Source organism: Schistocerca serialis, chromosome 1 (genome assembly GCF_023864345.2).
Source record: "Schistocerca serialis cubense isolate TAMUIC-IGC-003099 chromosome 1, iqSchSeri2.2, whole genome shotgun sequence".
Lineage (NCBI taxonomy): Eukaryota > Metazoa > Arthropoda > Insecta > Orthoptera > Acrididae > Schistocerca > Schistocerca serialis.
The window spans coordinates 328490305-328506967 of NC_064638.1; the positions used below are offsets into that span (position 1 = coordinate 328490305).

Consider the following 16663-nt stretch of genomic DNA (forward strand, 5'->3'; position numbering starts at 1 on the left):
TAAGAAAAATAGCATAGTCACGGGAAAACACACTAAACAAGAAGATTACATATTGGATAACCACAGCGACTGCATAGAAGCGATGGAAAAAACAGATGCCTATAAATATCTAGGATACAGACAAAAAATAGGAATAGATAATACAAATATTAAAGAAGAGCTAAAAGAAAAATATAGACAAAGACTAACAAAAATACTGAAAACAGAACTGACAGCAAGAAACAAGACAAAAGCTATAAATACTTATGCTATACCAATATTGACCTACTCATTTGGAGTAGTGAAATGGAGTAACACAGACCTAGAAGCACTCAATACACTTACACGATCACAATGCCACAAATATAGAATACATCACATACATTCAGCAACAGAAAGATTCACATTAAGCAGAAAGGAAGGAGGAAGGAGATTTATCGACATAAAAAAACCTACATTATGGACAGGTAGACAATTTAAGAAAATTCTTTATAGAACGAGCAGAAACTAGCAAAATACACAAAGCAATCGCTCATATAAATACTTCGGCTACACCACTACAATTTTATAACCACCTCTACAACCCTTTAGATCACATAACATCAACAGATACGAAGAAAGTAAATTGGGAAAAGAAAACCAAGCAAGCGCCCGTATCATCTAACACAGCCACACATCGATCAAGACGCATCCAACACATGGCTAAGAAAAGGCAATATATACAGTGAGACGGAAGGATTCATGATTGCATTACAGGATCAAACAATAAACACCAGATATTACAGCAAGCATATTATTAAAGATCCCAATACCACAACAGATAAATGCAGACTTTGTAAACAACAAATAGAAACAGTAGATCACATCACAAGCGGATGTACAATACTAGCAAATACAGAATACCCCAGAAGACATGACAATGTAGCAAAAACAATACAACAACAACTTGCCATACAACATAAACTAATAAAACAACACGTCCCCACATACAAGTATGCACCACAAAATGTACTGGAGAATGATGAATACAAATTATACTGGAACAGAACCATTATAACGGATAAAACAACACCACATAACAAACCTGACATCATACTCACCAATAAAAAGGAGAAATTAACACAACTATTCGAAATATCCATACCCAATACAACAAATATACAGAAGAAAACAGGAGAAAAAATTGAAAAATACATCCAACTGGCTACATCCAAACTTATATATACAACTACAGAAATCTGTAATTATTGATACTTGTTCAATTACCCAAAAGTTCCTAAATGCAATGTAACATATACCGTACAGTTAAAAGAAAGTCACGCTTGATCAAGATCCGCGTCACTTTCCATTTTTAACCAGACATAACGTCTGAGAAAGAAAAGAAATAATAATAATAATAATAATAATAACAATAACAATGACAATACTGTCCCTCAGGTTTGGGTGTCTAACTCCTTTTAAGTGTACACTGTATTCAGATCTGTATCAATTTTCTGATTGGGCACAGGATACCAGTAAAAAGGAATGGAACGCTATATGTGCCATTCATTGTTAGCTGGATTATTGTGTGAAATACTTGGAAACAAATAGCAGTTATTTGTTTATTAAACATCTCTTGAAATTTTTGAAATTTGGAATTTCTTGTGTATGCTAGTATGTCAGAATTAATAGAGTAGCAGTATGATAGTTACCTATATCTAAAGTGAATTGTATTTGAAGGCAGGAAAATTAAGGAAGATGAAGCATGAACAGCAAAGAGAATCTGATGGCCTCGGAGTCAACATACGCAGTATTATTATTGTTGCAATTCTGATGTTGCTAATGATGTTTGCAGTACATTGCACATGGGTAACTAGCAATGCCTATTCTAGTCCCAGTATTGTATTGGCATCTTATGGTCACGACGGGTGAGTTCAGATTTAGATTTAGTCTGCACACTCATTTTGGTTCATGTTTGTGTTTCATCTTTTTAATGTAACTAGAACTTCTAGCTGGACTGTACATATTTTTATTTGTTGTTTTTTACTTAACAAAATTATGAAGTGATGTGTTTAATACTGAAAGGCAGGAAGATTTTCGTGAAAAATTGATATTATGGAGTAGTTTATCAAAAGTTTTATGTAGCAGCTGCATGCGATAGCCAGTTTGTTAAATAGGTAGAATTAACTCCTGGAATACAGAGTGGCTACCATTGATATGAGGTGCCATCTATCATGCACTTTACAATGGCTTGTGCTGAGAGTTTATGCAGATATAGTAAAATATCCTTCAATAGCCATTTTATGGATTTTTTTGAAAATATTTTTGTGTTGCTAGTGGTACTAAAGAATAAATTTGAAACATCTTATAAGATTTGTCTGTAACAAAAGTATCAAACTTTGATCCAGAAAGCAAGTCCTACATCTAATTGATTTACGGTATTATTTATAAGGTGCCAAACTGTTCTGGGTAGAACTGTGGGGCTGTCATTGTTTGGAGGTACATGTATGTAATCCGGGTACGCAGTGAAATATGGATGCCACAGTAACGTAGCACATGACCTGAGGAGCCAAAAAGAAGACTGTGCTGCCCATCCCCACTTAATCAGTGGGTTAGACCATTTAGTTTTGTGTCCTGGCTATGGTACTGCAGCAAGTGAACTTCAGTGTTTCCTGTGTACAAACAAAGATTTGTGGAACTTTATTTTTTTGAGGGGATAATTAAATCTTGGACCATCTCTTGTACAAATAATGGAAGGTTTAAAGGTAAGATTTGTAGAAGCGATGACAGGCACTTAAACAAAATTGAAAATGTTGCTAAGTTTTAAGATAATATCTTTCCTCAGTGTTCACTGACTGATAAAGATATACATACACATGTATGGCTACATTGTACTGGACGACTCAATTGTCCCAGAACTGCAGCATGATTTGGGTGAGAGGTTGCATTGGATGTGAGAGGAAGGGAAGAGTGGAAGGAATGGAGGGTGATAGCTGGGAGAAAGAAGCAATAGGGAAATGTGTTTGGAACATGGGGCTCATAATACCGCATGGCACAGGGTAGAGAAGTCTAGTGTGGTACTCAAAGTGAAGGATTGGACTGCATGTGGGATAATCAGAGGCAGAGAAAGACTGTGGAGAGAACACCGTGGGTGGAGATTAATAGAGTTTGGTGGTAGCCATATGTTCAAGAGTGGAGGTAGGTATGAGATGGGCTGGCAGGGATTGAGACCAGGAAGATTTTGGAATAGAAGGATATGTTGGAAGGACAGTTCTCATCTACATGTTTCATTCCTCCGCTTCATGTGCCACATGTAATTTCCCCCGTTGGCACCATTGTGAGCTTGCTGGTGCCACATTCTTGTCCTGTACTCTTGCGGTTTCCCCCTCCCAACTGTCAGCATCCATTCCTGCCTCCCCTCTTCCTCAGTACACTCACCTGCTGCACCCAATACAACTACTCTTCCCAGCAGGGTCACAATGCCAGAATAAGGTAACCGATTCCTGTGTGTGTGTGTGTGTGTGTGTGTGTGTGTGTGTGTGAGGGAGAGAGAGAGAGAGAGAGAGAGAGAGAGAGAGAGAGAGTGAGTGAGTCTTGTTTTTGTGGCAGTTGACTGATCAGTGCCTTAACGATGCAGTGAAAGGTTTCTTTTACCCCTTTTTTGATTATAGTATTATTCCCCTTAAGAGCTGGGTCATAATTCAAATTTCCTTCCACCTGTAGAAAAATTGTGGAAATATCCTTGGAGGATATTTTCTGCGGGTCTCAGGTGTCTCTTGTTATTAGAACTGAATCTTTATTTTCAGTTTATATCTGAAACCTATGATCATTTTCATGGGGTACCTAGACTTGCGTACGGTACACAGGGCCATTTTTTGTTAATTCCAGTGGTGGATTGCTTAACAAAAACAGTTGTAGCAAAAATGTAGCTACTGTCATTGTAACCACATACTCAGATTTATGTTTCATTTATCAAATTTATGTAACATTTATCAAATTTATGTAACATTATCAAATTTATGTAACATTGATAAAATCTTTGCTGGAAGGTTTTTAAACTTTTCCATGTGATTTATGTTTGCGTATCTTCTAATTTGGACCATAAATTGTATTGCTATTGCTGTTGCTGCAAATCTTTGATCACTGTAGTCCGCAGCTCGTGGTCTTGTGGTAGCATTCTCGCTTCTTGCGCACGGGATCCCGGGTTCGATTCTCAGCGGGGTCAGGGATTTTCTCTACCTCGTGATGACTGGGTGTTGTGTGTTCTTCATCATCATTGACTCGTAAGTCGCCGAAGTGACGTCAACTGAAAAGGACTTGCAATACGGCGGCCGAACTTCCCCGCATGGGGCCTCCCGGCCAACAATGCCATATGATCATTTCATTTCATTTGATCACTGTGAAGCGAGCACAACGGCCATATTTTGTACTGTGCCCCACATTGCAGTTACTGTAATGACTAGAGGCTCTAAGAGGAAGCATAAAATAATGCTTGTGTACGCAAATAGGTTCTTCATATACATCTTGTGGCCACATTTAAATTATTATTGCTTAACTCAAAAAAAGTATAAAATAAATTGATCTTATATACTTTCTGTACAGTCCATATATGGTATGTAATTTGTGAAGTAAGTTTACCAAATTCTGCAGAACCATGACTATTTCTGGGACCAATATTTTACATAGTAACTATTAAGCCATAGAGTTGGAGACTGATACACTAGAAATCTTTTTTAACAAATTTGTGTGGAACCAAATATTTTTTTCCGTAAAAAGTGGTTTTTCTTTACTGGGCGATTTACCAGAGTAAGTGGAAGAGTGACTCAGAATGTGATGTAGATGCTATTTAATTACAAATTACACTTTTCACAGAACATTTCCACTCTTCCCTCTCTCTCTCTCTCTCTCTCTCTCTCTCTCTCTCTCTCTCTCTCTCTCTCTCTCTCTCTCCCCCTCTCCCTCTCCCCCTCCCCCCTCCCCCCCCCCACCCCCACCCCCCACCCTCACTCACTCACTCACTCCTCTTCTTTTTTCTTTTAAGAACAAGTCTAGAAGAGTTTTTTAGTTTGCCCTTCCAGCATATTGTAGTGAAATAAGTTGGTTCTCCAGTTGGTTGATTGTAGTTTGAATTGATTCATCTATATTTAAAGAGGAAAAGAAATTCTTCATCATAATCAGTTCACACATTGGGGTTCAGTTCGAAGGTGGACTCATCACTGAAGACAATTATACTCCAGTTGATGAGGGTCTGCCCCCGATGACCAGCGAAGACATGTCTGGAGACAAGCCGGATGGTGGTGGTATACCAACATGACTGTCACCCACAATAGGACCCAACAACCAGGAGTGATAGTCTGGGGTGCCATTTCTTTTCATAACAGAACCACATTGGTTGTCATTCATGGCACCCTTACACCACAGCCATACATCAGGGACATTTTACAACCTGTTTTGTTGCCCTTCATGGCCAGCCATCCTGAGTTCACATTTCAGCAAGATGTCTGTCCACACATGGCAAGAGCTGCTACTGCTTGTCTTCATGCTTGCTAAACCCATCCTTGTCCAGAAAGGTCACAGGATCTCTCTTCAATTGAGAATGTTTGGAGCATTATGGGTAGGGCCATCCAACAAGTTTGGGATTTTAATGAGCTAACACACCAGTTGGATAGAATTTGGACAGTATCTCTCAGAAGGACTTCCTGTGACTCTTTATCAGTCAGTACTGAGCCAAATAACTGCTTGCATCCAGACGTGGACCAAAAAGTTATTGACTTACTCAGTTTGCGAAGCTCTTCAGAGAGATTTTGTGAGCTTTCTCTTGAGTATGTTTCTGCTTACGAGAATGCTGCTGCTTCTCATATCTTGAAATCACTTTAAAATAATATTTTCCACATCTTCAGATGTACAGACTGTGTAGGTAATGAATCTTCTTCCTTTTGGGTCCAGAGGAATTGTTAGGTCTGGCATTTAACAATGATTCCTTATTTTTGAGTATATTGACAATGTAGACTGTAGTAAATCCTATTTCTACTCCATATTAGAAAGTTTTGTTTAAGCTTTCTATACATCTAGCTACAATTCTCCATGCCCTTCAACAAATCCTACCAGTTTCATATCATTCTTTCCCGATTCCAAGGTTTTCTAGTTTTTGTGCTTGTAACAGAGTCCTTGACATTTCAAGTACCAATTTTTTTTTTTTTTTTTTTTCATATTGCACCTTCTTTGAAGTCGTACAAACAGATATATTGATCAACCAGGTGTATATGCCAACTTCAGAATATGATGACCAGCTCGTAGAGGAAACATATTGCATAACAGAGAAAATAATGGATGATAATGAAGGATGCTGCAAAATAATAATGGATGATTGGAATAACCATTGTGGGAGAAGAGGAGGAAACCATAGTAGGCAGTCATGCTCTTGGAAGGAGGAATGACATAGGTGAGTGACTTATTGACTTCTTCTGGGAAAGACAACTGATAGTGGCAAATACATGGTTAAAAAATTATGGGAGGGTGATCTACACTTGGCAATCACCAGCGGATAAGAATAGAAATCAAACTGATTTTTATACTGGCGGAAGAAAAGTACAGAAACTGAGTAAAGAAGAAGTGCACATTACTAGGTGCAGATATTAATACTGGCCATAATTTGCTTATGGTAGGTATAGAAATGCAAATGAAAAAACTGAAGAAGGCTGCCTTAGTGAAGAAGTGGTGATTAGAGAAGATTAGATCCAGGAAAGAAAGAACTACTGAAATGCTATCAATTGAACTTACAAATACATTACAAGACAAAGGACCATCTGATAGTTTCAACAAGTATTGGAATACATTGAAAGAAGAAATCATAAAAGGGGGCAGGAATGTATAGGATATGTAAATAGGAAAATGACAGAAGAGCCATGATTTACACGGAAAACAATTTTTAAGATGAAGGAGATAAGAAAATTCAAAAACAAGAATGAAGAAGAAGCAAGAAATTGTACCAAAGGCTATATAATGAACTGTGTAGAGAAACAGAGCAGGCTAGAGAAAAACAGACTAATGACTAAAAATATGGGATCAAAACAAACCAGGAAATGCTACTATGGAAATTATCAGTAAAGATGAACGAGCTATATGCCACAGAACACAACCGACAATTCTGGAATTTAAACCCTTGAACACTATGAATGCTGATGGGAAAGGACCAACGACAATAATAGAAGAATTAAAGAGTGCAATGAGAAATAGGAGAGCAGTAGGTAGAGGTATGATACCAGCAGCAATACTTAAATGTTTGAACCAAGAAGAATTAAGAAATAGCGAAGTTATATAACAAAATATGGTAATGTTGAATACCAGGTGAATTTCTGACAAAGGTAATGATTCCAGTACGAAAGAAACAAGGAACCAAGAAATACAGTGTGCTGAGGACGATTAGACTCATTTCACATGCAGCTAAAGTTACATTAAGAATCATTAATAAAAAATTGGAGAAGGTTATTGAAGTGAATCTGACTGAAGAGCAATTTAGTTTTAGACAGAATTCAGGTACAAGAGATGTATTGAGACTCTTGTGAATTCTGGGAGAAGTTTATTGAAAAGGCCTGGAAAAGGCATTTGATGATGTGGCTTGGCATCAGCTTGCAACTATATTGAGAGAAAGGAGTATGGACTGGAAAATCAAATGACTGGTTAACTCATTACAACTGGATAGAAGGAGGGAAGGAAGTAAGACAGGGCTGCTGTCTGTCTCCTAACCTTTTCCATCTACACTTAGAAAATATGGTTGACCACAGCTCATTAGATAACAAGGAGGTAAAAATTGAAGGAAGAATAATATGATGATTCAGATTTGCAAGTGAAGTGATTCCTCTAGTAACAGATGAAAAGGAATTGCAGGATATCATTGAAGTTAAAGGAAAGATTTATGGAATGAAGATCCACACAAAGAAAACAAAAGTAAGGGCACTTGAGGAAACAAAAGAGTAAAAATAATGCTGACTGGAGAAGTATTAGAAAATGTTCAAAGCTTTAAATATCTTGGAAGCAGGCTAGAAATCAACTGGAAAATCAGCACTGAAATTAAAAATAGAACATCAGTAGTGAAAAAGGCATCGTATGAGAAAAGTAAAATTTTCTGCAGCAGTATGGACAAAGATTTGATGAAAAAGACTTATAAAATGTTTTGTATGGGGTGTCCTTATAAGGAAAGTCTTTAAAAACAGTCTTAGAGTGGTATGTGGAAGGGAAGGGGAGGTGAAGGAGGAAGAGATTTCAGATCCTGCTGTGATGGACGGTAGACTATTCAGCAGCATTAAAAAGGAAGGAATGGATCTCAGGAAATAGAGGTACAGAGGATGTGGGAACATAGTGGAAAACTGAAGATGATGAAGCTTTCTGTGCTTGCTGGTCATCACTCTACAAAATTAAAACTGATAACTTTGAGATTTCAGTAAATAGTACTTGTCGCTGACTCTGCGACTGAAGTCAGATTGTGGAACGTAAGTCACATAGAAGCAGGGCAGAATTTCAATTTCTATTTTGTTCAGGGCAGCTTCCAGTTTTGCTACAAAGGGGGTTGCGTTATTGACTAAAAAACTACAATCTAGGTACATGTCAACTGCAAGAATCAATTACACAAAAGTATGACCTGTGAGAGATTGAAAGAAATCAGAAACAGACCTGGACATGTTCCGAATTATCTAAAAACAGGATTTGAATTTGCAAACTGTTTCATGTATATTCTCCTTTTCTTAAAATGAGATTCATTAAAAGTGGTGAGAACAGCATTGTTCTTACGAAGTTTCACCAGGACTGATAGAAATATTCATTAAAAGTGGGTTCATTAATTTGTGGTTTTACTGTACTTCTGTAGAAACTAAAAACTTATTTCTACTTTGAGATGCCATCCAGTGCAAATCCTTGAAAGACGACTTATTGTAACTTCACAGAGCATGTGCCATGGGTGAAATGATGTGCCACATCCACACCTTTTTTCCTTACAGGGGATCTGATCAAAAGTATCAGGACACCTGTTAGGGGACATTAATGTGGAATGTGTCCACCCAGCTCCTTTGGGATGACATGAAATCTGCTAGAGACATTTTCAGTGAGGTGTCTGAATGTCTGTGGAGGAATGGCAGGGCATTCTTTCTCGAGAGTTGAAACTAAAGGAGGAGGTAGTGATGTTGGGCTCTGGACCGAAGTTAACATTCTAACTCATCCCAAAGATGTACCATTGGATTCATTTGAGGCTCTGGGCAAGCCAGACCATTTCAGAAATATTCTCCAAAAACCGTATCATGCTGATACAAATAAACATCATCTGTAGATTTTTCCACTACTGTACACAGTGTACATTGCTGTAAAATGTGTTCATATTCTTCCACATTTAACATTTTCTCATCTGTACTTCACTGTTGGCATTACACAATGTTCTCCAGGTATTTACCAAACCATTCCTGATTCATCACTCCAAATCACTCATTTCCAATCATCCACTGTTCTGTGGCATCGCTCTTTATACCACTTCAAGTGTTGCTCACTATTGACTACAACAATATGTGACTTATGAGGAGCTGCTTGACCATTATTCTCCATTCTTCTTAACTCCCTAGACACAGTGATTGTGGTAGCTGGACTGCTAGTAGACAACCACCCTCCACAATGCTCAACAGTCCCCGTCCATAAGCACCTGTTGTCTGTTTCCACTCCACAGTCATATCACTATCAGCCAAATTTGGCAGCTTTAGAAGTGATAAAATGTACCTGATGGATTTGCTACTCAGATGATACCTAATGAGAAGTCTACATTCGAAATCAATGAGCTCTCCTGATTGACTGATTCTACTATTACTGCTTCTTTACAGATAGTGTATAAACTTCAATTACTTGACAATACATGCATAAAAGATGAAATACGTAACTTATTATGTATAAATAAAGTCTATTTGGGTAGCAACGAAGGCTGTCATTTCTGCAATTATTATGCATCAGTTGGTTACTGCCGAAAATGGTGGCATGTCCGATTAGCAAAGATCAAAAATTAAATAAAAAAAGTCAGCTCTTAGAATGAAGACAGGTTAGAAGCAGATCATCTTCATGAGAGTAATCTGCTTGGTAGTCACATTGTTATGCTCTTCCTCCACTATAAAATACTAAAAGGATGAAATGTGGGAAATGACACTTGGTCATATTTTATCAAGTGATTTAGGACAAAATCGAATACAGCATCTCCAACGTTTGCCTTGTGGCATACCTGTAGATGTGATGTAGGACAGTTAGGGACAAGGGACTCTTTGTGAAGCCCATAAGATCTGTATTATGCAGAAGCCATGCTCCCCAAACCTCTTGTACATAGAGCTTAACCAGCATCGTCATTTCTTGTTGTACAAAATTCTTTATGCCGACCAATAAGTTTCCTAATATTTGAAGAAAGAAATTTTACGGTTGGATGCTTTGCTCTGGTACAGTGACTCTTATACTTAGCAAAACAATTGATGTGTTCTTTTACTAAATCAGTTCTTCCCTGTGGGATTTGTTGGCTGACTTTTTCTTCCCTGTCTGATCTGTGTGAAACACAAGTTTTAGTTTGCTACTTTTTTCGATACAACATTGCTAATCTTCTTGTTAGACTCGCCCAAAGTTAAGCAAAAAAATTCGCTCCAAACTCATTCACCACTTTTTTTTCTCTATCTTTACCTTGTCTTCTTTTTTTAATTCTCTTTGGATCTTATAGTGTGGCTAATAAGTAAAAGAATTTTGTAAGTCATGGTTGCCCAATTTCCAATAATCATCAGAAATCTTTTGCCACTTTATTAGAGATACTTTTAAAGTTACTTGGATTTACATTTATGAGGCTAATTTTTCAGTGGCTTACCTGCATGAAACTTTCCTTTCCTGTCAGTATATTCCTTCCCAAAGCTCTGTTTACAGATGCACTTGTTCACTTCCACAAGTGTTCTCTTCTGAACTTTTTCCTGGAGAATCTTGGGCTGGAATGGTGATGTAGTTTTGATTCTGAAGAATTAAACACCATCTGAAGCAGTCTCATTGACCATCTCTTCGTCAGTTCGCAAAGAAACTGCAATAAAACAAAAAACATAGTTCACTCTTGTTGCATTAACAGTCTCTATTACATTAGCTCATAATAACTAGTTTAGTACTTTTGACTATTAGTTCTTACCGTCATCTAAAACCATAGGACGAGCTAAGCCAAAATCCAGTCGTCTTTGTTTACTTCTTGATTCCCTCACTATCTCCTCATTAGGTACCTATGTTTTATCATTGTCACTGTCTGGAAATAAACAATGATTTTAGGTTCAGTTGCAAATTATTGTATGTATTAAATAAAGTTTAATTTGCATGTCCACTTAAAAAGATCAGTATTATTTACCATCAAAGTACAGTTTATGTTTATCGAAAAAATCATTCATCATGTTCATTTCAAACTACTTAGCAAGCATTTAAGTACTTCTTTTAAAATTAAGCAATAAAAAATTCTTTGTTTACCTTTTGTGTTCATTTGTTGCTCAGTAAGCTAAAGAGGCATGAAATTCTTTTGAAAATAGTCAGCATGTCACTACAACACCTTGTGAAGCAGCAGTGTAGTTAGAAGTCAATTGAGGTAAATGCTTCACACATCCTTGTTGGCTTCCAAACTAAGTTTTACTCCTCTTGGCTTACATGGATAATATTTGTTTTTTCGTAATTCAACTTGCTGCCACTAGATGTACGCATCTGTTGAATTCTCACTCATATTTCTTGGCCATAATGTGTTATGTAATTTAACTATACAGTCATTCCATCCCAAATGGTCTAGAGGTGCCCACATGACCATCATGGATTTTGATGAAATTTTGTGTAAATCCTGGTAAAGTTTCATGATCACTAGTTCAATACTTCTGGAGATAAAGTCATTTGTTATATATCTGGCAACATTTTCTTCAAAGGAACAAATTTAAGCCTTCTTGTAAAACTTTTTGCGCTCTCTTAAGTGAAATAATGAATAAAGATTTCCTGAGCAATTTTCAGATGAATAATTTGAACTAAAGTCGGCTGGAAAAAATAGATGATCGAAAAAAATGTTAAGTTGAGCTTTTTGTAGCTCCAGAAGTAATTGTGGGATAAACCTTAAATTTTGCAGCTAATAACTTACTAATACAGTGTCTTAGAATATAAAATTCATTCTCGTACTGCTTTCCAATACTGTGCAAACTGATGGCAAATTTGACAGTTTTTCAAAAATTGCTAAAATGGCATTTTTGGCCCAGTTTTAGAAAAAAGTGTCTTCTGCAAACTCTTTTAAACTATTTTTGTTAGAAAGACCATGTTATCAACCACTTAATAAACTAGATGTGGTTTTGCAATGTGAGCATATAAGGCCCTAAAAAGAAAGACAAGGTGGAGGTGTATTGAAAATTGTCCTGTATTCTGCTGGTAGAATTTCGTGATGAAAATTATGTTGCTGGCAAGATAATGTCACTGATGGAATTGTTTGGGAAGAAATTTTGATAAGACAGAACCCGAAAAATTACCCTTTTCAAATGTGATTGCTTCAGTTTATTAGAATCACAAAAAAGAGAACTGTCATTTTCATTTGTTTCCCTACTACATTTCATCTTTGATTAAAAAAAATAGAGCTGAATGCTGTAGAGATGTCAAAAAGACTGCGTATTTCCTGTTTTTTCTGATTCAAGTTCATTTCTTACTTGCCAGAACTTTCAATATTAGTTTCCAGAAAGAGTACTAAACAATTTTAGAACATAATAAAATACTTCAGATTTGAGTACCAGTTGTACCATGGTCCCATTTTCAATACACTCCACCTTGTTGTTGTTTGTAGGGCCTTATATGCTTGCATTGCAAAACTAAATATACTTTCTTAGGTGGTGGAGAACATGGTCTTTCTAATGAAAATGGTTTAAAATAGTTTGGGGAAGAATATTTTTTGTAAAAGCGGGGAAAAAAAGCCATTTTTGCCGTTTCTAGAAAAATTGTGAACTGATAACTTATTACATGCAAATTTCACATTTATCCTGCAATTACTTCCAGAGATATACAAAGCTAAACTTCAGGTTTTTTTGTATGTTTATTTTCCCATCCGACTTTGCTTCTGATTATCCATATGAAAATTGCACAGGAAATCTTTTTTTATTATTTCACGTAAGAGATTGCAAAAAGTTGTACAAGATGGCATAGTCTTGGTTCTTTCGTGAAAATATTATTGGATATATGTCTCAAAGTTGCCAAAAACTCACAGGTGCACTATTGATAGCTGCCCTGTGGGGTCAAACAAATGATTATATCTCTGCAAGGATTAAATTGGCAAAAGAAAAAAAACTTTACCAATGTGTGGAAACATTCACAAAAAATTTCAGCAAAATCTCTGATGGTTACGTGGGAACGTTTTGCTAAATTAGACCACTTGGCATGGAGTGGCCCTATATCTTTCTGCACTTAACTCATATTTTTCAAAAAATGCACTTCTCCTTCTTGGCCTCTTGATGCCTCAATTCCAGTTCTTTTAAGGATCGGCTCTGAACTGATATTTGTTTAACAGATCTTGGCTGCACTCGTCAACATTTCTTTTGGGAACGGGCGCTGATAACCTCGTTGTTGTGCGCCCTACAACACTAATCATCATCATCATCATCATCCAGTTCTTTTAGAAATATTTCTAAAAACTAATGTTGATAATGTTTATTTCGAATAGTTCTGATGCCTTGTGAAATGGGTGTTTCAGTAAACAGGTATATCTTAACTTTGAAAATATAATAAGGCAAAGACTGAGCAGATATTTAAAGCTTTTTATTTTATGTGAGTTTGCAGTCTCTGTCAGTCTGTGTATCAGTATATCGAAATTCAGTTTGCCTCTAGTGTTTTGAAGGTATATATTTCCCCTGATGTTGAATTCACGTAAGCTGCTTTTGACATCAAGCAATGCTGTTATATGTATAGGTTCACAGCAGTCAGTACCTTCAGCTTGATAAATGGAGGTCAGCAGTGTTTCTTAAGATTTACTTTGTTCATTTTTCTGATTACTTTTCTGTTCTCACAGCATAACATGAATGTCTCAGTATCGGTAAGCTGTTGCAAATGTGTGACTGGCAAACACCAAATCATGCCATCGTCAGATAACCATTAATGACTCCATCAGTCAGTTTCCACATGAGATAGGACACAGTTGATATTCTTGTGGAGACTTGGCTAAAACAGTCCTTCTGGTTCAGTTTTCTTTCTGCAGTTTTAGTTAACCCCAGAATTAGTTCCTTTATTTACCAGGAGTACAAAGTAGTTCATTAGAAGAAAACCAATTCATTGTTCTAATTTTTCTTACATTGCCTGGGTGCAACATGGTAAGGTAAATAATTAATTGGAGTTATTACAATGAAAGTATTGATTGCACAACAGTGAACAGTAAGAATAATATGTGGTATACATTCACAGTTGTCATGTAGATACCTCTTCAAGGAATTAGATATTCTGACTGCACCGTAGCAAGCGTGTATGTATTAATCAGGTTCATCATAAATGATCCACCTCAATTTTAGTGGAACAATGATGCCCATACCTACAACTCTAGAGGAAAAATTATCTTTTTTTTAAATCCGTTATTAAAGGTGCCAGAGACACAGTAAGGAAATTGCAGCAACAAAATTTTTGACCCCAATAAGATAAAATGTTTGACAGGTAAGAAAGGAAGTTTTAAATCTAACCTAAAATCATTTCTCCTGAGTGACAACCTCCATTCCACGGACAAATTTCTGTTTAAAAGGTGTTAGCCTGTAAAATAATAATAATAATGATAATAATAATAGTAATCTGTTTTTAAGTGTAGTTGCATGAGTAAGTCTAAAAATAATGTGTTTACTAATGTTAACTCCAATCATGCATACAGACATGTAAACTGATATGTTCCACATCATTTCAATAAAATTATTATGTAGATGATCTATGGAACTAACTAACTATCTAACTATGATGAACAGAAATGGACCAAGGACTGAGTGCTGCGATACTCCAGTCTAAACTTCCAATTTTTAACTGTTGCTTAAGGAAGGCTTGATTACAGCTAAAGATAGGTTGTGTACATTGTAAGAGTACAGTTTTACATGGCGGGTTTTGAAGGCTGTATAGTCAAAGGCTTTGCTGATATCAAAAAGTACAACAGAAACCAGATAATTACTTTAAAATGCAATTAACAACTGGTAAACGTCTTCAGTGATAGCAGAATTGGTAGTTTTACCATGGTGGGATCCAAGTTGGAGGGACATAATGTTTTTCAAAATAGTTATTTAGCTGGTTGTACATTACAGACTGTGTGACATTGGGGAATACTGCGATTGCAGTAGCCACCAGAAAGATCGCGGGAGGCGCACATCGGCACAGCGCGTCACGGACGGTAGTTGCCGCAAGTAGAGTCCCGTCCACCAGAGGGCACGCGAGAATTCGGACGCGACCTCTGCCGGCATAACAACAACAACAACTCAGGCAGCATGGGCCATGCCCAGTCAGTTAACATCGGGCATGCCTAGGACACAGTCCCGGTCTACGCTAAGTGAAGTGCGACGTAAACGTGAACAGTGTTACTATAGCGATAATAGAAACTGGTAGTTTTGGGGCAGACCTATGTCTTCCTTTTTGAAGACTGATATCATTGTACCAGTTTTGAGTGCACCAGGGAAGACTTATACACATGCATTAAAAATAAAGCAAAGTGCGAATTTTTTTTTTTTAAATTACGTCACAAATAACAGTCCATTTAGGGAACCTTGACACCTTTTATAATGTCCTTCAGGGGGACAACATTCAAGTGAAAGGCATCTCTCCTATGTGCCTCAGCGTCTTAACAGGTCTAATGCACAGCGTCTTAACAGGTCTAATGCACATGTGCCATTTTGCTTGATTTTGTTTTTCAGCTCACTTATTGGGTTTAAGAAGTAATCATTTACTTCTTCTTGGTGCTACTTTTGATTAATGGTGAACAGCAGAACCAAAACACTGAGATTTTTCTGCAAATCGTCAAAAACTGTTTCATCAGCACCCGTTCCAGCTTGTGTGTGTGTGTGTGTGTGTGTGTGTGTGTGTGTGTGTGTGTCCCAGCTAACATCAGCAAATCTACAAATAAATAAGCTAATATATTCATTTTTCGGTCCACTTATCCATGTAAGGCTAGACTTGCTGTTGACTGATATTTCTGACTTAAGACAATTGTTCACAACAGAAAGTTAAAATTAATGATTCATAATCTGCCAGAGCTCTACCAGCAAGTCTTACATCGTAAATACCTGTTGAAAAATTAGCTACAATATTATCTAAGCAAGCACTACTTTGTATGGGGTTGTAGTTTGTACAATATAAATCCAGTGATCTTAAGATATTAAAAAATGTTCTTGTAATATGTTTATATGTGTTAGCAATTTCAGTGTTGAAATCACCACAAATAATGAATTCTGTTTTAGATTTTTAATATTTGCCTTATATGTAGCTCATATCTTCCAAAAAAAACAAAAAAATATCTCCATCTGGATATCTGTATAAGCAAACAATTATGATATTCTCTACGTTCAGTATTTACAACTAAATTCTCCATCCAGTTCAGTGCAGTACGAGCTAGCGCACTGAGTGAGATGGTGCAGTGGTTAGCACACTGGACTCGAATTCAGGACAACAGTTCAAACCCCATCATCTGGCCATCGTGATTTAGGTTTTCCAT

General features: G+C 36.8%; 1 protein-coding gene across 1 annotated transcript in view; it reads left to right on the forward strand.

The window, feature by feature from the left end:
* LOC126469891 (dolichyl-diphosphooligosaccharide--protein glycosyltransferase subunit STT3B) overlaps window positions 1–16663 on the forward strand; it is a 93033-nt gene that overhangs the window by 56226 nt on the left and 20144 nt on the right. Inside the window, exon 9 of the mRNA XM_050097233.1 lies at window positions 1699–1886. Within this exon, the coding sequence (XP_049953190.1) occupies window positions 1699–1886 (188 nt within the window). The remainder of the gene's footprint in view (window positions 1–1698; window positions 1887–16663) is intronic.